Consider the following 22,922-nt stretch of genomic DNA (forward strand, 5'->3'; position numbering starts at 1 on the left):
CAGTAGTTGCAGCTATAGTTCAGAAAAGAATTTTTCTCAGTGTTTTTGAGTACAGTACTCATAGAAGAGGACAGGAAGAGGCGAAGTGGGAGAAGAACCTCACCTAGCTATTAAGTTTACTGAACTTTAGCTATATGTAGAGACTGACTGTGGTTTTTCCAGGTCAACAGAAGGAGAATTTTCCCGGTGTCTCACTCTTAGTGATATTAACCAAGTGTTAATATCTGTCTGATGGTAGGATATGTTTTCTGAGAGTATGCAGAGACATAAAGTGCCTTTGTCAATCACTGCTATCTTAAAAAGTGGTAGACCTTAACCTGATAAGCACCCTATCTTTGGCTGAAGTCTGAGAGGCACAAAATTACACTATATAACCCCTGTGAGGGGAAGAAAGCAGAAAAAACCAAACAAACAAAAAACCCAAAACAAAACAAAAAAAAACAAACCAGGTAGGAGGGTCAATTTAGCACATCCTGAAGTAGAAAACCTATGTTCTATACACCCCCTAAAAAAACATCCACAGCCATCCTGTGACTCTTGCAGAATCCCAACAGTCCATAAGCAAATGTGGCTTCCTCTTCCAGAGGAAGACAGTGAAGGTAAAACTTTCAATTAGAAGTCAATTCCACAATTCTTAAGGAATCTGTAAAAAGTAAACCACAGAACAGCTATGTCCATTTAATTTTCTTGACCTTCCTTAATAAACCTGCTGTTCTGACATTACTAATTCAGATTTGATGTCTGTAAATTTCCCCACATTTAAAACAACTTATTTGTGTAAGACTACATAACTCTATACACTACACTGACTTCTTAAATCTTGCAGTCTGAGTGTGCCACCTTCAATTAGAAGATTTTGGTTTAGTATCTGTACTAAGGGTGTATTCTAGCTTTCAGGGAGAACTACAATTGTCTACTAAGCTGTTACATCAAAGATCAAATCCAATAATTAAATTTCAAACTACACTGAACTATAAATAATTTTCTGAACTTAGGGGTTAGAACTGGGATCTTATGTTAACAGAATATTTTGGGGGCATATATCAATCCACAGTATTTCCAAGTCAAAACAAATGCAAAAGATCTATCTTCACACATAGTAGTGTGTTTAAAAATGTCGGAAATGTCAACCACTTACATACTTTCATATTATCCCTAATTAATACAAATTACATTTAATTTCACATTTAGTAAAACATATTGCTGCCCAAAATAAGGACTATAATTTTTATCAGCAATTATTATTACTGATGTATCAACACAATTATTTAAATTCAATGTATATAGAGGCAGAATCCATGCAAGCATTTACAGTTTTTTGTTCCCTCTGTGTTTCTTCCCTAATTTTTGTGGCTTGGAGCTCCTCCAGATGCTGTCTCTGACTTTGTGGTTTTGTATTTGAGATCCCATCTCCTGATTCATAGCATTCTTTGATTGACAAACAGATTCAGATATGAAAGCAAACAGTTACCTGTATATAATCTCTGCCTGACAGCTGCACTGCTAAATTTCCCCTTTGTGGTGAACCTGTTTCAGATTTGACTTAATTCTTGGGTGCCTGAGTTACTGTGTTTACTAAACTATTCAGTAACCGGTGACATATGTGATCTCCACACTGTAAGCTGCACTTCAGACTCACAGACATTTTTTTCTAGACCCTCCCTCTTCATAAACGAAATTATTTTAAAAGAACATCAGTTTCTGTTTTTCCAAACTGATGTGTCTCCTAATTGAACACAGAGCACTTTCAAACTATTTTCCATTAGAGGCCTACTTTTTTTCTCTGATTTTAATGCACAATATTATACCTTCATTGGAAGATTAAAATTGTTTTACTCGAAGTAAAACCTGTTATTATGTTTTTTTAGTGGTTTTGTGTTGTATAATGTAGGGTGAATTATGTAAAACATACCAAACAGGATACTCTACAAGCTGCTACTTGCATGCTGCAAACAATCACAGTTTCACTGATAGACTGGGACTTAGCAACTTAAAATTCCTGTGGAAATCAAGTGCATTTTAAGTATTGGGTTTGATTATTTAATCAGAGAACTTACATTTTGCCCTGGCTAATTTGGAAGGCTGATAATATTTTACTCATAAAGTAATTGTGCACCTGTTGTGATGGAAAACTGTTCAAACAAATCTTAATAGACGTGAAGAATCATTCCCAACATGAGTGTGTTAGCCTATCATTACTGCTATCTATGGGGCAACGAATTTTACGCAGCTTAAGAACAGGTCTCAGCTTAATCTTGGATAACTCTTCAAGAACATTTATGACAATATGTCTAATTTAAACTTTGTTAAAATATATCAATACAGACAAAGGTAAATATTAGGATATATGGGTTAAACTGACAGCAATTTAAAGAAAAAAGGGTAAGAAAAATATGTTCATAATAATACGGTTTCAATGTGAGAGCTAACAACAAAGATCCAGTTTTGATCAAGTTGCCTGGTTATAAATCTGTTAATATTATTATCACAGAGAGTAATACCTACAATGAATTCATAAGATCAGGACAGGCTACATCCTTCATAGATTTGTTTTTCCTCAGTTCAGACAAATGTATATGGAAATTATTTCAATAAATCTCTCTATTTTCTTTAAAATTGATAAATTGGTATTAATTGATTGATGTGACTTCATCTTTATAGTGTTTTTGAAAAATTTCTCTAACAAAACAAAACAAAAAACTGGTTGGGATGTAAAATAGATAAATTATTTATTTTAATCCAACATAAATATTTGAGGGAGAAACAGAACAGTCATAGTGAATTGGTATCAATTCACTCACCAAGTAAGGGGACAATATTGTGAATGACGTGATTGGAGCAAGGGGATCATGATTAGCCTCAAATCACTTTAATGTTGGCAGAAGGAGGTGAAAACGAGGAAAATGAGCCCAGTTTTTCTAGATTTGCCCTTTGACAGAAAACTGTCAGATGTCGTTGGTCAGATCCTAAGTGAGGTGACAGTTAAACAAATCAAGATATCTTGTAAAAAACACTGATAATTAACCTCTTCTGAAAGGTCAACTTGTTTAGAGGGGACACAGACAACCCTTCTTGTATTTCTTCTTCTATTCCTCATTGAGCTTAGGCTTTTGAGGCAGTGACTGTGTCAGGTTGCACGTTATGTTCTTGGTATTCTCAGTTGCAGAATGTGCTCCTACTTCATTTTTTTCTCAATGCTAATGCTGTGTGCCTTGAGTCTTACAGATGACATTTCTGACTCAGGGTCCAGAGTTTGTTTAGTTCCAGTAAGGTATTTTTACATATTCTTAAGAAAAAGAAGAATCTGGTATCTCTGGTATCATCAGGCCATCCTCATTACCACACAATATCCACACATCAAGATCTCATTCCAAGACACAACTTCCTGATTAGAAATGGAGTTTAAAACCAACTGAAAGTGAAAATGATCATCACAAATGTTCTTATTATTCAGTACCAAAGTTTGATATTGCTCAGAAAGTGATATTTTATGCAAGGAATTTCTTTCCACATTAACTGGCTGAGGAGAGTGGCCACAGTGCAGAACAGCCTCCATGTAAAGAGCAAATAAATCTCTTTTTACTTTTCAACCTGGAGAAATGACGAAGTGTAGTGTAACAGAGGAGGTGAATAGAGAACAGTGCATTCTAAGAATGTCCATTCTAAGATCAAGGGGATACCTGCAAGGTACTACGTTCAAATATACACCATATTCCTAGCTGATGAGCTTATCCCCACAGACTTTGTAGCTGTCTGTTAAAGGGTTCAAAAGTGATTGGACATGCTCATAGATGATAATTTTATCAAGGGTCATTAAACCCAAATTACCACCTCTGAAGCAAGCAACCCATTAATCATATTTGGTGGGAAATTGGAAGAGTATACTGAGGAAATATTAGTCTATATTTCCCCTTTCCTTACACCCTTCCACAGGTTGAACAGTGTCCAGGGACTGTTCTTTATATGGCACTTAAAGTTCCTGGAATACAAAACACCAATAACAAAACACTGATAAAAGTACATGTGGATGTTTCTACAACATCCAAATTGACCAGAAAATTTCAGTCCTTTCAGTACTGTGCCTATATGTATTTTTCCAGATAAATGCTGACATTCATAAATTTGTTGGAATTAGACTTTGTAAGTCTACAGCAACAAAAAGTCGAAAGCACTGAAGCATGATGAAATACAAGAAATGGAGTTTTGACTTTTATTTTAGCAGTGCAAACTCCTACATATACACTTTCTTTTCCATAAAAGGTTGTATATTTGTCTTCAGTAGGAGTTTTATTTTGCTAAAGGTAAGAAACTTCATTGGTAAATAAGCTGAGACTGGAAAGAAAAGAAAATTTGCTACTGACATTCACTTTCAGAGGAGAAGGTGCTAAGTTCTAAGTAGTGGTACATTTTGCAACACAGAAGCCTTTCAGAGTTAAAGGCTCTGTATTTATTACAGAAAGCAATGAGTGATATACTGAAAAAGGTAGATAGATAGATAGATACATACATACATACAATCAAAACAATCTCCCAACAGAGGAAAATGGCAATTTTTTGTGGAAAATGTGGAAAAAAAACAACTTGCAATTTTTAGTTTATGGGCAACCTCTTTTCTGCTAAAAAAAATTAGATGGCAGTTGAAAATAAACACATTTTAAAAAAGTACATTTTATTGTCACTGAATGTAAACATAAAGACTAGATCACATTCCAGAAGATAGTCTGTTCTAATGTGCAAAAAAAGTATTCCCATTTCAGCTCCTTATTATTAGCATCATTATCCATCTTGTTGCTTTTTTCCCCATGAACAGTTGATACTATTTCTAACTAAATTATTTGGGACACATTTCACAAAACCCAGACTATAAGTGGGCTGTCATATTTATTTCAGTGTTGTACAGAGTTCATACATTGACCTCTGAATAGTTAAGCTTAGAAAGATACACTGATAAGATAAAAAACATCAATTTCTGTGATTATGGTAAGTAAAAAATTCATTGTGTGCCTGGAGCTAAAGAGCATACATCCTTCTTGATGTTTTTTATAAAATATATTCAACAATATGGAAAACTTGATTTATCTGAAAGGTTGATTACAGTGTAATTTATAGTTCTGGAGTTTTAAAGACTAGAAATGGTAACAGTCATTAACTTTCAACATTAGAAGAAGGCATGATTGTGAGAAGTGGCACTGAAATACAACCCTCTCACCAAAAGAGTAGAGCATCAAAAATGTTTGGCTTTTTTGAATGTGATAAACACAGCTTCAATCCTGCCAAGACTTATAGCTACATAATTTAAACACTAGCACAACGTACAATGAGCAGTCAAATCTCTTCCACAGAGTTACCCTCTGTCTGTACAACTGGGAGTATGTCTTTCTAAATCCAAAATCTGAAGATATTTTATATTAAAAAAAAAAATCAAGAAGACATAAGACAATATAGTTGAAAGTGTTTCACACTGGCGATTAGTCTAATTGTGCTGGTATCTAGACCATAACAAATAGATAAAATGGGGCTTGGTAAGCTTAACCAAAGTATTTTTAATTTTGGAATTCATTACCTTCTTCAAGGAAATTCAACTAAAGGGTGTGCAAACATTAACTGTTGGAAGTGACTATGAAATATTCAGGCCTTCAAATGTATTAATTTAGAAGGTCAGGTTAGACCTGGAAGTATAGCCCTTGTACCATGTTACACAAAATGCTAGTGGCTGGAGGGATAGCAAAACAAAAGTGCTGCTCTGGAAAGCTGTGACACAAAGCTAAATATATCACTTCATTGGATCATGGAAATAAATTCATTATGAGAAACCTTTATAGCCTGTGGTATATTCCTAATCAGGAGCAATTTCTCAAGGATTTGGGTGTAGGGGTTCTGGGCTATGATGTTTTGCTGAATGTTTTCATTGGTTTCACTAATTGGAACCAGTTGATTCTTTTTCCTGTGTATTGATTTTTTTAAATCCTAGCAGTTAACAATGATTCTAATGTATCATAACACTTTAGACCTTAATCATATAGTGGGGCTTCTGCTTGTAGCTTTTGTTTGAGTTTTAATTAAGAGGACCTTGTGTCTCAAAGCCTGAGCTGGGTTTTTAATTACTAGTATGTATATCACACAGACTTCAAAAGAAATAAAATATGTTTATAACAGAGAGCACAAAGGAGAGCTTTGAAATGTCTATAGCCATACAAAGTGACATAATTAAAAAACCTCTGAGTGCTTCTATGATATAAGACTTATATATATTTATTTATACATATTTATGAGGCAGACTGTTATATACCCTTGGACTTTGTGAGAAAGAATTTTCAACAATTATGCTAAAAAATAATTACTACAAATTCAGACTACAGCGTTGAGCAGGGCAAAAGGAAAACAGATTTATTTTCCTCAAAACGGACTTCGTATTTGATATAGTGTAGCTAGAAACACCTGAAAGCTTATCTGTGAAGACAAATTTTATATAATAGAAGCAAAAACAACATTTTAAAATGTTTTGTAAATCATGCACGTTTTTAAAAAAAATAATTCACTGTAAAAACCACAAGGTTTCTCAAGGATTCATTCATGCACAACTCTTTCCAAGACTGTTCCAGAAATGGAGAGTGTTAAATTACTGGATTCGAACAGTTGTGCTTCACTGTCCTCTTCCAGTCATTAATACACAAAAAGGCTCCTAAAAAACACCTCATCGCATCTCTCCTGTTCTCATACCAGGGACAAATATCCTTTCCAAAATTGTTTGCGGATATCTTACAAGACTATCAAGTAGGAGAAGTTGTTTCATTATACTAAATTCAACTTTTCCTAGGAAACATGAATTCTGCCTCCCACCTACCCAAATATTTTGAGGCCATTAAATGTGCACATCACATAAAACAGGGGATTTAGACTCTTATTAGTAAAGCAGCAAATAGAAAAGGAGATGGGATAAGCATGGGAAGCATAATGGAAACAGTCTTCTGTGTTGGATAAAGCCAATGACTTTAATCAATCACTCATCTCCCCAAAACAGAGTCTACTCTACAAAGACAGCATGTGACATTCAAGGGACAATACCTATAAATATAGAGAGTTCCAGTTGTAAACACCACCAATGGAAGGCAGAGGACTAACCTGCAGCATGGTAGCTGCTGACCTAGGAGTCACTCTCCTCTAAGGCTGCTAGACCAGTTCTGACCCTTGCATGATAACATCATTGCTTAAGTTACTTAAGACTGACCTTTCTTATTTGATCTTCAAAGACTTTGCATGCTGAGAAAGACCATTGCGGGCTATTTCAGTAGGACAACTGCGTGATGCATGCAAGACTGTGCTATTCCAGAGATTTATATTTGGAACAGAAACAGAAAACTTAAAACAGACTCTGTATAGTGATAAATGATGCTACTCTGCCTAGCTGTGGCTGCTGAAGAAAAACTAGATAACTAAGCTACAGAAATGCATGCAGTGAGGGAGGGTGAGGACAGAACGCTGTGCATCCAAAAATCTGGAAATAAAGAGAAGAGCCCTGCATCACTTTGTTTATTCAAATATGTAATAACAACAATTAGAATGAAAAGTATTTCCTGATCCTAATTTTTATACAAAAGAAAGCAAACACTGCAAAAGCCAGATGTAAACCTAACAAATTGCTTGTATACCTTAAATAAATATATTTGCATGCGCACCCTGGCAAATAGCATACAATCAAATGATTTGCACAGGCAGCTCTGGGTTTTTTTTCTCCAGGTGAGCAAGGCATTTAACTCAGGTCAAATGCTTCAGAGACCTTTGAAAATTTGACCTATGTGTTTCGTTTATAAATATATCAAATGAACAAGCAGACTTATTTAACCACTGGAATTTGGCTACAAAGCATTCTGCCAGATTCTCCTCAGTTTCATGCAACCTCCCTGAAGTCAATGGCTTGTTTGGCTGGAATTCAAGGAAGAATCTGGACCATTATCAATAACTGAAATCCTAATAAAGAAACTCAGAAAAAGCAATTTTACAAGTGAAGCACACTATGCAAGAGTAATTGTGAACAGGAACAATCCCACATTGAGAAAAAAAAAACAATTATTCACTGTTTGTTACTTTTGTATTGGCCTCTATTGTCTGAATTAATAGATATAGTTTATAATTATATCTTGATTAACACTATTGTGTTCTAAATATAGAAGGTAAAGCAAGAAAATACCATTTTTATTTGTTTCTTTCAGCCAATTATCTTTTCTTCTTGTCTGTGTGCTTCCCAAACATGAATAGAAACAGTTTGTGTCAGTGGTACATTTTTTTTTTTCCTGCTTTCATCCTTTTTTCTGGCACTGATTCTTAGTGAACTGCCTTCCCACAACCAAGATGCTAGTCTTTCACTGAAGGGGGAGGGTTGTGATTGTGCAGACACAGAGGAAGGATATTTGCTCAGGTTATCCTTAGTGAGAACAACACCTTCTCTCTAAAATAAACAACACCCAGTAACAGTCAGTGCAAAGAGCAGTTCCTCACAGGACCACACCTTCCTTTCTTATAATCAAGATTTTTTTTTTTCCCCTAATGAACTCATTTATTTAATTTTACCACATCACTTCATGTCTTTAAATTAGGGTCTCATTAATATGAGCACAAATTCTTCACAAGGGCAGTTCAATAAAGCTATTTAGAATCTAATGGAAATTAAGGACAAATATATTTGACTTCCCAAAGAAACACATTTTCAAATGTAGATCTTTCATATCCTAGAATTCCCTGCCAGTTACCTTGCTGGTAATTCAATCATGAACTTTGAAAATGAACTTCATGATTGTGGAATCTACCACCTTGGACAATGAATGATTTATTTTGATGTTTCCCCTACTTGGTTTTGTTTCCTTCATGTAATCAGGTTTTCATGCTGCCATGTGCTAGATTGTTATTTGTTTGTGGGTTTGTTTGTTGGTTTTTTTTCCTTTCTGAGCTCATTTAAGGTACACAAACGCTAATAGGAATTAATAGCAGACTATTGGGTTAGTAGTGGTTTTCTTGGCTTGGAGTTAACCAGTCTGGAGACAGTAGTTAGGCCATGGGTTTGGGAGCCCAAAGGAAAGGGTTCCAACTTCAGACCTGTTTCTGCTCTAGCTGTGTAACCCTGAACCTAGTTTTCTTTGTCAGGAAATTTGAAGCATAAAGCACAAAATAACAGCAACCATTATTCGTCTTCCATGTTGGTTCTATTTTTAAAAAATTAAATGCAGCTGCAGTAGCAAAGACGCAGCATTGCATCTTGCTGGAAGCCAGCTAGCAGCATGGATGAATACTGCAGATATTATGACGACTTAAGGACAAGTTACACAGGAAATGGGCTGTGGAAACTGAGGGACTCAGTTGAATCTGTTGAGCTTAATCTGATGGTCCTTTTTATACAGCTAATAGGCTATTCCCCGGGAAAAGGTAGTTGAGAATTCTTCCAAATCTGAATGAGAGTGCTTTGTAGGTAGATGAGAAAGGATGAGAGGCAAGAACTCTACCCACTCACTCTGCAGAGAACATATATGCTAAGAAAATAGGAGGAACAACATAAATCCAGAAAAACAAACCTTTCTTTTTCAATAAATGAGATGTCATTAGAAAGCATTTTGTGCCATGTTAAAGAATAAAGAACATTATTCTCATTATTGGAGATGCCACCTCTTTTAAATTTGATTCACTAATAGCATTCAAGTAGTTACTATTTAAAGAATAAGTAGCTGTATTTTGCAATTAATAGACAATAATAATTAAACTAGTATTCAATGTTTTCCACACTATTAAGAGACAATATGAATTTAAATAGATTGTGATTTCAAGACATAATTTTTTTTTGGATTTTATTGCAGTCGATTTTAACATGTTCCTGCGAAATTGTATGCTATGTTTCTCTGACTGACTTTACTATGGGATTTCTTTCTGCCTAACGTATATGCATTGTCATAATTCTACCAGAAAAATCGGGAGAATCCAACCTTTTGGTTAAAAGGTTGATTAAAAAGAGCCAATCTTTCATACAAATTTCATAAAATATAATATATATTTTACTAACATAAACAGAAAATGTTTATTAATATGATGATATTAACATGACTCTTTGTTTCCACACCTTTGTAGGTGCAGTTTAACAAAATTATACAAAAGAAGAAAAATAAATCTTGGGTACTTTATATACTCCTCAAACATGCCTTATGACCCCTTCTCACAGCACAAAAAAAAGTACATGTTAAATTTGTTGCTTAATCAATAACGCTGAATTTCTTTTTGCTTAGAAAATGCATGGAAATATTGATGGGTAGGGAAAAACATTTCAAGTTTTCTACTTTAATTGTCAAGACAATTCCACTTTTCCTAGGATGCTGGCTCAAGAAATAAAGAGAATACTGGAAATTATTGCCTACATATATAAGAAATTTTGCTCTGATTTCAGTAAGTCCCAAATTTTATCCAGACCTGCTCTATCTCTACAAATGGGAATTAATAGAATTTTTTTTTTTAATTTTGAATTAAAGATTCAATGACACAATTATCACCTTTTATAATCTGAAAGCTATTTCTACACACAGTTTGTGCAACTGGGAAGAAGCAGTACCAAGTACTAGTTACTCTGCATTTCTTCCTCTTCCTCTGCTCAGAGATATATAGCTGATGTCAGTGAACTAATGTAACTAACCTGGTGTTTTGTGATAATATTCCTGATACTGCCTATAACGATTGTGACATACTCCATTTTTTTGGCACACTCGTCCATCCATCATTTCAAAGATAAACATTAAAAACCAGGGTGAGTTGACTGGAAAGAACAGCACCCTCTGGTCATGACAGCTATTTCTATTATTTTTTCTGAACTTTCAAAAATCCTCAATCCCCTTCCTAAAATAGATGCAAACATTTAAAATTTGATCTAGTGAGATACCTTTAATTTCTCCAAGGAGATCACTTGTGTTTAATTTTTCCATCTTCTCTTTCCAGTCTTTAGAAAGTAGCTTTTCCATACAGGATGAATCTATTAAAAAAAAAAAAAAAATTTATATATATATATATATATATATATATGTATATGTATGTATATAAAACATACTCTTACAGGAAAACAGGTGCCACCTACATTTTAATACTGTTCTCCCAGTACCAGCCAAGTCATAGCTTAGAAAGGAAATGAACTTGTAGCCAGAGTTCTTATTTAACTGCATTTTAAATCCAAAGTAATTCCCTTGAGGTTAATGGAGTTACTATGGATTTAACAAGGGTCTAATTGAAAGGAAAACTTCGGTGAGTATTTATGCATGCTAACTGCCAATTTACATGCATAGATTGCCAATGTATATACGAATTCTGTCTTTTTCATTTGAGAATGATTGTACACTCGAAATTATACATGAAGGTTTAGTAGCTTTTTTTGGAAATTTGGCACACAGTGACATCTGAAACCCATTTTTATACCCATGTCAATGCAAAAGTTATTCCTATAATGTCTCCATGGAATTTATGAAAGCACTCTACATATTCAATGTTCACAGTATCAGAAATTTTCTCAGTATGCTATGAACAACATGCAATGATTAGAAGATAGGCTTTCGTCATATGAACTTCAGAATACATTTCAAGGCTTTGCCCCAGTCTGGGAGGCCTTATGTAGGCAAAATTGAAGTCATTACATGTTGGAGAAAGTAAACGATTGGCCCTTGTAAGCTTCATATGATCAGACTCCAAATCCCACTACAAAATTTTATATTGAGCATAACAGACTTCAATAAATTCTAAAGGTTTTTTTCTAAAAGTCCTTTTTTCTAAAGGTTCCTAAATTAAACTAATTGGCTCTGATGTCTAAATTGTAGATAACCTTACAGATACCTAGAAAAGGTGACTTTTAAGATAGAAAGGGAGCCTACAAAATTGCAAATTCTCCTGAGAGCTTAGAAGAAAGATGAAGAGAGTCTATTTACAAGAGAATGTAGTGACAGGTCAAGGGGGAATGGCTTCAAACTGAAAGAGAGGATGTTTAGATTGGATATTAGGAGAAAACTCTTTACTCTGAGGTTGGTGAGGCACTGGAACAGGTTGCCCAGAGAAGCTGTGCATGCCCCATCCCTGGCAGTGTTCAAGGCCAGGCTGCCTGGAGCTCTGAGCAACCTGGGATAGTGGAAGGTATCCCTGGATGTTGCAGGTTTTGGGTTTAGAATTTAGAATTTTATAATTTTTTTGGGTTAGGGCAGGGTTTGGAATAAAATAATCTTTAAGGTCCCTTCCAACCCAGGCCATTCTGTGATTCTGTGGTTGATGTGATGTGGGTTCTTATGACTTTTAAGAAGCAAAATTCAGATTTCTAAACAATTATCAAGAAAACTTTGCAAACATCTCAACACTTATTTTCCCTTCCCAGTTAGTAATAATAAAATCTCTGCAAAACATTGTGTGCTTACTTTCACCTGTAGATAGACTCACCAGAAATATCTGTGCTAAACTCCTTGGAAACCCTTAGGCCCAGTTTGCAAAATATCAAAACCATTACCTGCATGTATCTTTTTTGTTTTGTTCCCAAAACAAATTGTTGCAAAGGGCCTTCGTAGTAAGACCACACATCACTCTGGGCACTGCTGAGCACAGTGTTCCTCAATGCACACACTCGGAACAGCCACACACACTCCCTTCCTAGAAATTCTCATAGCAAGGGGCCACTTCTTTCAGAAGACCAATTTCCACAATGCTTTCTAAGCAGATAATAATATCACAAATTTGAATTATTTTTGTGCTGGTCCTCCTCCAGTCACAAATTAACAGTGGATTGTAGGAGAAGGCAGAATTCAGTCTAACTTAACATCCACTAAATTACTGGCAGATTAAGGTCAAGTCACAGCTGAAATTCCCATTTCAGCAGTCCCAGCAGAAGCACTCACACATGTGAAAGCAAAAGCAAAAATCCCAGATTTAAGAATGGCAACACAGATCATGTCATTGCAATGGGTAACAGTTTGTTCCACTTCAGAGGATTCCAAAAATACTCAGAGGGAGGAGAGACATTCAAAGAGGTCACAAAAGGAGGAGTAAAGATTTAGGGAGAACTTTAAGGAAGAAAATGGTAATATGGCCAATCATATTTTAGTGTACAAGTCATTTCAGCCTAAAAATTCATGAATATAACTCATTTGACATAAACAAACAAACAAAACCCCCAAAACAAAACAAAAACCAGTTGAAAGCAAACCAAACTGTAACTAGTAAGAGATCAAAGATCAGGTTTTAATTTGCAACACATTTTCACCGTACAAGCCTCCATGGAAAGGAGCACAGCTCATAAATATTTTTGAAGTAATATTTCAGCAGAAAAGCTAATTTATTTACTAATTATATCTTTCTATAAAAGACACAAAATTAAGGAGCTGTAAGTTGCAATAGGCAGCGTTAAAATACTAGTTATAAAATAACAATTTACTTTTAACAATAACAGGCACTTATTACTTTTATGAGTTCTGGCCTGATAATAGGAGAATCAAGAAATAACCATCAATTAACAATAGAACATTATAATTTGTCCTTTTTTGTGATATCATGATTAGTTTAAAATGAGGTTTCTGTGTTTCTCCCCTGCCAAAATTTCAGACCCCTCATCCCTGAAAAAAAGAAAGCTTTAGAATTTTATTTTGATGTTTGCTATAGGTTATGTATTCTACTGCTTTTTAGTAAGATGTTTTCCTCAATTCACACAGAGAAAAAAAAATCAATAAAAAAATGAAAGAAAATAAATAACTAGCATATTACTGGAGCTGATAAAATACTTTCTTCAAAAGCACTTTTTTTATTTCTTCTCTTACTGTTCCTAAGAACACCCATGCTTATCTGTAGTGTTCTTATATTATATAAGGGCAAAAAATGTATTTCTAAAGACAGACTGGGAAAAAGCTAGATTGGAAAACAGGTCTATTTGTGTGCTTTTTTGATATAATCACGTTGCTAGTTATAATTTTTCTCTACAAATGACTGAAAAATTCCTTAAGAAAGAGTTTTTTAACACCCCTATCTCATTCAAATTCTGTGTTCTCGATCTGACCACACAATTTATAGCTACTGTATTTTGCTATTGGAAGGATTAAAAAAATGATTACACAATGAGCCTTTTAATGAACTTTTTTATATCATTGTAAAAGTAGTGCTGTGATAATCCTGTAAATTTTCATTTACCATGTTTATTATGCCTAATTTTTGAAATTTAAAATAATGATATGTGGTTAAAGCCCTCTGGAGATCCTCCACATTAGACCCAAAACTAAATATAAAGCTTGTACTTGAAAGGCATGACTCCTTTCAAGTTCTGTATTCCATGTTCACAAACACACGTTTTGAAAAGGTTTGTGAATCAGAAAGGGATTTTTCTTCTTTCTTTACTGAAAATTAATTTTTACAGACATATATAATCTACAGAGATATCTTCTGACATCACTAAAATATCTTCATCCATATTGATTCATTTTCTGATTTGATTCACTATAGAAACAAAACATTGACTTGGAATCCAGCACTGAACAGTGAAGAAAGGAGCCCGAGTTTACATCTGCACTGCATCACTCTCCCTGCACTGCTTCAGCACCGTTCCAAAACCTTGTGGATCCTGACATTTTCAAAATTCAGGGGTATTCTTGCTAAAGACAATTATAAAAGAAGCAATGAAAGAAATTAGCATTTATACATTTTTAGCTCTTCTCACTGACTTTATAAACCACAGTTAGGCTTATGCCGCAAAGTAGTATATTTTCCACTGGCACATGTAAGATCAAACTCGTGAAGTTGCACTGGAGCAATTTATTCTATTAAAAAACACACAGCTTGTCTTGTGAACTAGGAAAAAAATTCCTTCAAGGACAGCAAACAGGTTAAGTATATTTATGATGACTAAATTAAATCACTGAGTATTATTTAATATCACGGTTTGTTACATACTTAGCAATTTTAATTGTAAACTAAAGGAGTTTAAAGTACTGTGAGAATCTTGTTAGACATGACAGTTTTGCAAAGGTGAATGAGAAGAGGATGTTAAAAGATATATATAATCAGGAAAAAAAAAGCTGAGGGGTAAAAAAACCCCTAGGTGTTAGATGAAAAGGATCTCTTCACAATGACAAAGCATCGATGAAAAGAATTAACATTTGTCCGTTGGGTAATCAATCAGTCATGGAATGGATGGAATCCAGCTCTTTGTTGCACGGCCAGTGATGAAGAACGAGCGCGTTAGCTATCACAGCCAAGCTCTCAAGTTCTTCTGACTGAGTGAAAGTCATCTTGTTTAAATCAGGACTAGCTTTTTCCTCCTGTCTTGTCCTTATTCTCCCCTTTTCAGTTCTGATTTTTTTTTCTTTTAATTTCACTTTTACATTCTTCAACAAGTTACTCACCCCAGATATAGCTTACATGAATACTGTATGACCTGACAGTGGCCTGCACCTATCCTCATTGATTTTGGGAGGTTGTTCCTTTTTTTTTCCCCTCTTAATTCACTGAAGTAGCTTCCTATTACTTTCTTTGAAATACAGATTAAAAAAAAAAAAAAAAGAAGATGTTCATGCCATGTGTGAGTTTTTGTTTTTTTATGGTAAAGTCATACATAAAAGAAAACCTAAATGTGAGAGTGCAGCAGCAAAACTTCAAAGAACTGACTGTCAGACATTATTATTTCAAATCAGCTTTGACTTTTTGAGACTTAATAAAACACTATAGTACAGACTGGCATATTTATAACACCTATATCAGTGATCAACTGAACTGTCTTATTCTTTCTACTGTGCAGTACCTTGTTATTTCTTTTATAATAAGCTTTCCCTCAAAACATGTTGTAACAATACTGCAAACTGATAATTATTAATGATATGAGTTCTAAAACATGACTTGTTTTGCATACAATTCTTTTTGAATACACACATTATTTTGTGACAGAAGACAAAAGCACATTGATTCATTAATAATGATTGCAAATGCATAGCAAGTTCATAAACAATACAGAAATGTAATTCAATCAAAGGTATGGAGGTATAGGTGACATATTTCTACATGTATCTGAATTGTTACTTCTTAAGGAAAGAGGCACTGAGAAAAACAAGGTAGAGGATTTAGAAGAGGAATCAGACATGCTGCAAGAGAAATTTCTCTAAAACATGGTCAGATCCACAGTAGGAGAAGGATAAAATTATTTTCTGTATCTAAGAATAATTATACTGCAGAACTAAAGGCAAATTTGTCTCTATTTCAGGACTAAGTATAGAGTTATATCCTATGATAATTTAGTAGCTATTGTTAAACATAAAAATATCACATGTGAGCAGGGTTTGGGACTAAATATCAGTTTTCAAGTTGTCTAATCTAACATCTCTAATGTTCTATATTCCCCAAGGTACACTCTTTACATTTATTTGCATTCAGCTCTATGGGAGAAAAGATGTTCTTTGGACTAGCCTTTGTCAAATGAGTTCACATGCCTCATTCAAGTCTGTATAAGAAAAACAGCACAAGTGGAATTAGCCTGTCAGCATCTATGAAATATTTGTTTGAGAAAAAGTATTGTGTGGGGTTTTTTTCTTTGAAAGAATGTTAAATAAGATTATGAATTCCTGTGACAGACATTTGTGTGCTTACTAGACCTACTGCACCTGATTCCTTCTGCAGAAGAGCTGCTTTTTCCCCCAAAACCAACTAAGCTGCAAATTAACATTTGCATCAGTGACTAACATTTTTAACCTGTTTCTTCTTGCACCTTTGCACACCTCACCCCATGCTTCAAGTGCAAGCGTGTTTTCTTCAACTGGGTAAAGCTAAGGACATGACATCTGAAATAATAACAACGCAATACATCACAGATCGAAAAGACAAAGATTTGTTTCAATATTCTTCACAGAATACTAAATCCTCTTCTAAGTAGAAGAATCTAAATGAAATCAGTACAAATATTTCTGAATAATAGTCAAGAAGAATTTTGATTTACTCTAGTCAATCTTCATTACTTACAATTAAACTAAAACAACAGGTCCATTGTTGTTATTATTAGATCCAGTCATTAAAATTGTGAAATATTCAGAAAACAGAGTATGTTTTTTAAAAACCTGTGATGAGTTTTAATGCACCTGTGTTGGGACCTTTAGTTAACAGATCCTTCTCTGAGTACATGGCAGCAGCTTGCTCATGTGTCTTTTGTGAGTTCATTGCCAATCAGATTTCCTTGAGGTAAAGAACCACCTAGCATAGAATGAAATCATAAAAATATTTCGTAATCTTCATGCTTCATGTTATGTATTTTTATATTATATGCAAACTATAACAATTCAGTATCAAAGAAAAAAAGCAAAAGGTTAATTTAATTCACTTTGAAAGAATGCCACTTTATAATCTTCTAACAATTCAAAATTAAATTAAGGACTTCATGTTTCATTCACTACTTGAAAAATAAAATATAGTTTAACCATGACTATTTGAAATTGCACTGCTGTATGGTATATCTATTCTATTTTTATCCAAAGATGTAACATTTGTGTAACATTATAAAATAGAATACTTTTGTTGCCATAGCTACTTTTTTTCTTCTTTCAAACACAAATTGTCCTTTTCTGTCTCAATAAAGTTTAAATAAAAGGAGACAGCAACAATACAAAACTAATCAAAGATCAGCCTGAAGGCTTAACATCCATATTTGCAATATACTGTCACTGCCTCTTGCACATAAGCAGCTTGGATTCAATCTTGCTGTCAGTGGAGCAGCAGGTCAGGGGAATCTCATCTCATCCTTCTCAATTTCCATACCATTCTTGTACCATAATTAATTGTCACGGTCTAACAGAAAATTAAAATATAAGGCATTTCGACATGTTGTTAGCCAGTGAACCAATCTCTTTGGCCAACTTCTCAAGAATTCCTTGATTTAATCAGTTCTCCAAATTCAAGTTCTTGAAAAGCAAAAAATACAATCACAACACAAAAATGAGCAACATGACATTTAGAACAGGAAAAGATGCTAATACCTTTTGATTATTTTTATTACAAATTACAAATAAAATACAATAAAATTTCTCCTAAATTCTATATCTTGCTTGGGATTTAAGGAGACAAATAATCCTGGCCAGTCACTTACTCCCTTCTCTCATATTGACTCTTTCCCTATCCAACTCTGTAAAAGTTTTTAAAAAAATAAATTGAGAGGAACAAAAAAAACCAAAACAAAACAAAAAAACCAAAACCAAAAAACTATCAACCAAACAAAAACAAAACAAAACAAAAAAGGCAAAGAACACCTCCTAAATACAATTATATGCAAAAGCCAGTCAGCTCACATTAGATATTTTCTTTCAAGAGCAATGATGGAAATGCAACTGAGGTCTGACTACAAAACACACCATTTTGTTCAGTACAGGGAACCAGGCAGATCTGCCAATTGCTGCACATTTTTTCATAGTGACAAGATTTCCACAATATGATAAAATTAGAACTGTAAGAGCTTGGAGAGGTCTCTTAACTTTTAATTAAAACTCTCCAAGATCACTAAAAATAATTAGGCATTAAAATGTTCTGGTTTTCCTCTGAATTCATTTGTACTACTTGAATGGTCTAGATCTTGAAACAACAGACATTCTAAACAGAAACACTGGAATTTAGCTGGGGGTGATTTCCAGACCTGCTTTTTATAATGCGGCTAGTGGGAAAAACTGTAGAGTCTGAACTTGTACCAGTTCTGCCTAAAATGGTTTGTTTCAACAGGAATTCTCTACTTCAAAAAGCAGAATTCTGCTCAGTGGAAAACTCTAGATGAAAAGGAGTTTGAATTTTATGGAAAGAACAGCCCAAGATACAGTCCTGACCTTTATTTTTACTTATTTATTAAAAAGCAGAACCTTTAACCTTGCAAATGTTTTTGTTCTCTTAAAATAACTCATACAATGCTATATGCCATACTATTTTTAGGAAAGCAACAAGAGAAAGCATGCTTTTCCCATACAGCAGGGCACTGATATAAACATCAACACAGATGCTCTGTGAGAGAGAGCTGGACTTCTCAAGCACTTGATCATTAAGGAATGCACCAACTGTTTTAGATAATCTCGTGCCAGCTCCAGTTCTGCTCCACACTCCCCTTTGGGAGTGGCAAATCTTGTCCTGATCCTAATTTTTCATTTTGCTCACTCCTCCATTCTTCTTTTTTTTTTTTTTTCCCCCCTAGAACAGAGGGAAAAACGCATTGTGTGCCAAGCAAGGCAAGACTAGAATCATTTCCCCAAACAGAGCAAAACTTTCAGACAATTAACCCTCCCCTCTTCTTTCAGATAAATTACTAAGTATAAAATGCAATCTGTTTCCTTTGTTTACTCAATATGAACAATTTGTAAATGACTCAAGGATGAAATTCAGAAAATGTTGTGCTAAATTAGAACCATTATAAACATGCTAATGACTGCTCAACTAAAACATGCAGGATCAGTGTGAAGAAATATATTTAGTTCCTGTAATACAGTTGTATTGCCTCAGAACTATTTGGTCACTTAATTGTATATGATTACTTCAGGAAAATGTTAATTTCATGAACACCGCACTAGACAATACACTCCGTATGTCAAGAGAAGCTTTCTCAAGTGTCGGTGTAATTGCTTGGATGCAATGTTTTGGCATATTAGAACAAGAGAAATATCTTTTAAGTATATTAAAATTGCATGTACATTTCATTCCTCCACTTAAAAATCACCATTCCGTGATAAGCTATATTTTACTGTCAGATTGGCTGTATTCATTAAAGTTATTCCCTTATTTGCATTACAATGATAGCATACAGTATATTACATATATTCACCTATTCTCTTCATATCTGCACCTCTATTTGCTTTTCAAGTGAACATATAATATGGGCAAGAGAAAGTCGCTTTAGGCTTTAAACAACAGCAATCAGGGATAGGCAGGAAAAGGGGAGCCACAAACTGCTCGCAATCCCTGGCAAAAAGTTATATGAAACTGATATGAAAAAGGAGAATAACACACTTATTTTCCTGTCTCTTGCTGTGTACATACTAGCAAAGTAATGAAATCAATAGGATTTGCAATATTTTGCAATATTTTGTTATTTTGTGAAAGAAGAAAGTTGTGCTAATGGAAGCAAATCTCAGTTTTCATTATTTTCTTTGCCTCCACATCCTTACATCTTTCTTTATTGAAGAGCTCTAGATTTGCTCTCATTATTTTTTTCCTCAGAGTGGAAAAGAACAGATAGAGCCAGTATCTTAGCTAGAACTCATCAGCATATCTCCATCACAGCCTCAATTTCAATAGATTTGAAATTTCATCCAATATTTTGCCTAATTATTCTTTCTCATAATCTCATACCTCTGTACTTTGCTACAGCCTTTTTATAAACCTAAACAATTCACTCTCATCTTTGGCATCCACTCTTCTCAAACACCTCTGAGCTGAAATGATATTCTTCTCCTTTTGACTCAAACAAATATTAAGAGTGTAATATTTAAATGTTTCTTTGTTAAACTGCTCTGGAAAAAATCATGTATGATATGCTTTTTGGACATAAAGCATCTCTCTTTTAAAACTTAATTTCCCCAGTAGCTCAAGAGGTAGCAAATGTAATGCTAGCCTGTGTCCAGCTATGTGCTAAACCCAGACATTTTATTAAGGACAGAGGGGCAGATTTTCTTTTCTCTTAGCATTGCACAACCCTTCTTGGAGCAAGGTGAAGGAAGCAGTGGATCGCATCTCAACCCAAAAAATTCTCTGGTAGCACAAATAGACATTTATGTTATTGCTCCTTCTCCTCAAGTGTAATGTCAAGTAAGTATTGTATATTTTAGCAAGGTAGAAGTCCTGTAAAATTAATATGAACATATTATGGAAAGTTTTGAGAACTAAAAACATCTTAAACAAAAGGCAGTACAAAAAACAAAACTGTGGAGGCTCCTTCACACCAGGTTAGTTTCAGAGGATTGAGGGAATTAGAGAGGACTTCCTGAAAAGCAAGAAAAATCCTTTTCTATTAAACTGATTAATGTTCCTTGCAAAATTTGTGACACCAGATGACTCAAGAACAAAACCTGAATGATTCAAAAAACATCTATTTTGTTCCCCCAAATTATATTCTACTCATTACCTTAATAATGCAGTAATAAACATCTATTTAATTATTTGAAGGCTTCTTAATACTGTGTATAAAAATCTTAACTCGGTTCGTACATTAAATATTCTATTAAAACAATTGTATAACAAAAAGAATTTTATTTTTGTATGTCAAAGTATAATACAAAGAAAGCAAAATAATATGCTCCTGATTTGAAATTACTTCAAACAAGAAGGCAAAGGAATGAAAACAATAGCTAGAATCTCCTCTCCATTTATCATTTCTGAAGGTCTCTATGGCACATGATGCAGTATTTTCCAGGACACTAAAATATACTGAAAAAATCAGTTCTGTAGCCCCTTTTTTACTACTAAAATTTTGACTTAAACAAATTATCGTATCCTATATAAACATAAATACAGATCAAGCAAGAATTTCCTGAGATAATTCCAACAAACAGAGCTTTAGGTTCTTAAGCACCAGTCTACATGCCACACACCCAAAGAACCATTTAGGTTGGAAAAGATCTCTTAGGTCATGGAGTTCAAGTATTAACCTAGTACTGTCATGGATATATATTTCTGGAATAATAGCTGTGAAAATATTTTAGAAAAGTAGGCACTAATATCTTCAAGAATATTATTCTCGCATTTTCATTTCCCTAAATACATAGAGGAGAAAATTAACCATCATTTTTATTCCTATAAAAGAACATTATTAATTTTTTTAAGTCAAGTAATGGAAAGATATGGAAATCTTAAAATTAATGTTCCCCAGGAAATCCTAATTCAGCCCCTGTGTACATTATGATATATTCTTTAAATATTTTTTTAATGTACACAATTTTTGTATGGTATTCTTGCTATATTCAGCATATGGGATAATCCCAGATGAAAGCAGAAACTGGAACAGCAGAGCAAATGAGGCTGCTGCCCATGCAGTCATTGGCTATGTATGTATTGCAAAAGTTCAAAGAAACTAAATGAATGAGGGAGAGAACTGCAAAAGGAGAAATGATGGGTCGCAGTTTCATTTTCTGGGAGCTCAATTTAAAAAAACTTGGGGCTTTATTTGAGGAACTGCTGAACATTCACAGCTGCAGCTGTGTCAATGTAAAGTAAATGTAAAGACTGAGGCTATAATATATATAACTATATATAAACTGCTGCACAAAGTTAGGTCCCCTGGAGAAGAATCAGGGCCTAAGCACCTTAAGTGGAACAACCAAGAAATCAATGACATTTTTGAAGTTGTATTCTTAGTCTCACACCTGTGAGGTTGGCACCCTGACTACATTTTTTTCCTCTTAACAAAGATTTTGAGAAGATTATTTGTTTGTAGCGTATTTACTGAATATTCTGGGGGAAAAAGAAACCAAGAACTTAGCCAATTGTGTAATATCCATGTCTTCTGAGCACAGCTTGAATAAAAAGAAATTAATAGATACTAAAGCTTCAGGTTGCCCAATAAGAATATAACAAGTTATTGGACAGTTTCACATTCACGGAGAATCATCCTGTTAGTGAACTGGATGAATTAGAATTCTTCTTCAGGAAAAACTATTGCTTATTCATATAAGAAAATTATACTTCTCTATATGGAAACAAAAATTGGCTTCATTTTAATATATTTTAAGTTTTGTTGGGCAGCTGAAGAAAGCTTTCACCGATTATGCAGACATAGTGCAAAATTAAAGATTTGAAATCTGTTTAAGCCTGTGCTTATATACACAGGTAAATAAACAGACTTTCATAAATTAGACTTAGTAGCCAGATTTGGAAACAACACCAATTTGAAGGGTACTGATAGCTCCAAATCAGAGTGAAGTAGTTCCTGCACATTGGACCTG

At 34.2% G+C, this 22,922-nt stretch overlaps 1 protein-coding gene across 18 annotated transcripts in view; it reads right to left on the reverse strand.

The window, feature by feature from the left end:
• Positions 1-22,922, reverse strand: part of SOX6 (SRY-box transcription factor 6) — a 368,642-nt gene that overhangs the window by 162,330 nt on the left and 183,390 nt on the right. For 16 of the 18 annotated variants that reach the window (XM_015629858.2, XM_015629859.2, XM_033515151.1 and 13 more), the window contains one exon: positions 10,910-10,999. The exons of the other annotated variants lie outside the window; for them this stretch is intronic. In XM_015629858.2, the coding sequence (XP_015485344.1) occupies positions 10,910-10,999 (90 nt within the window). The remainder of the gene's footprint in view (positions 1-10,909; positions 11,000-22,922) is intronic. 18 annotated transcript variants of the gene reach the window in all.

Source organism: Parus major, chromosome 5 (assembly GCF_001522545.3).
Source record: "Parus major isolate Abel chromosome 5, Parus_major1.1, whole genome shotgun sequence".
Lineage (NCBI taxonomy): Eukaryota > Metazoa > Chordata > Aves > Passeriformes > Paridae > Parus > Parus major.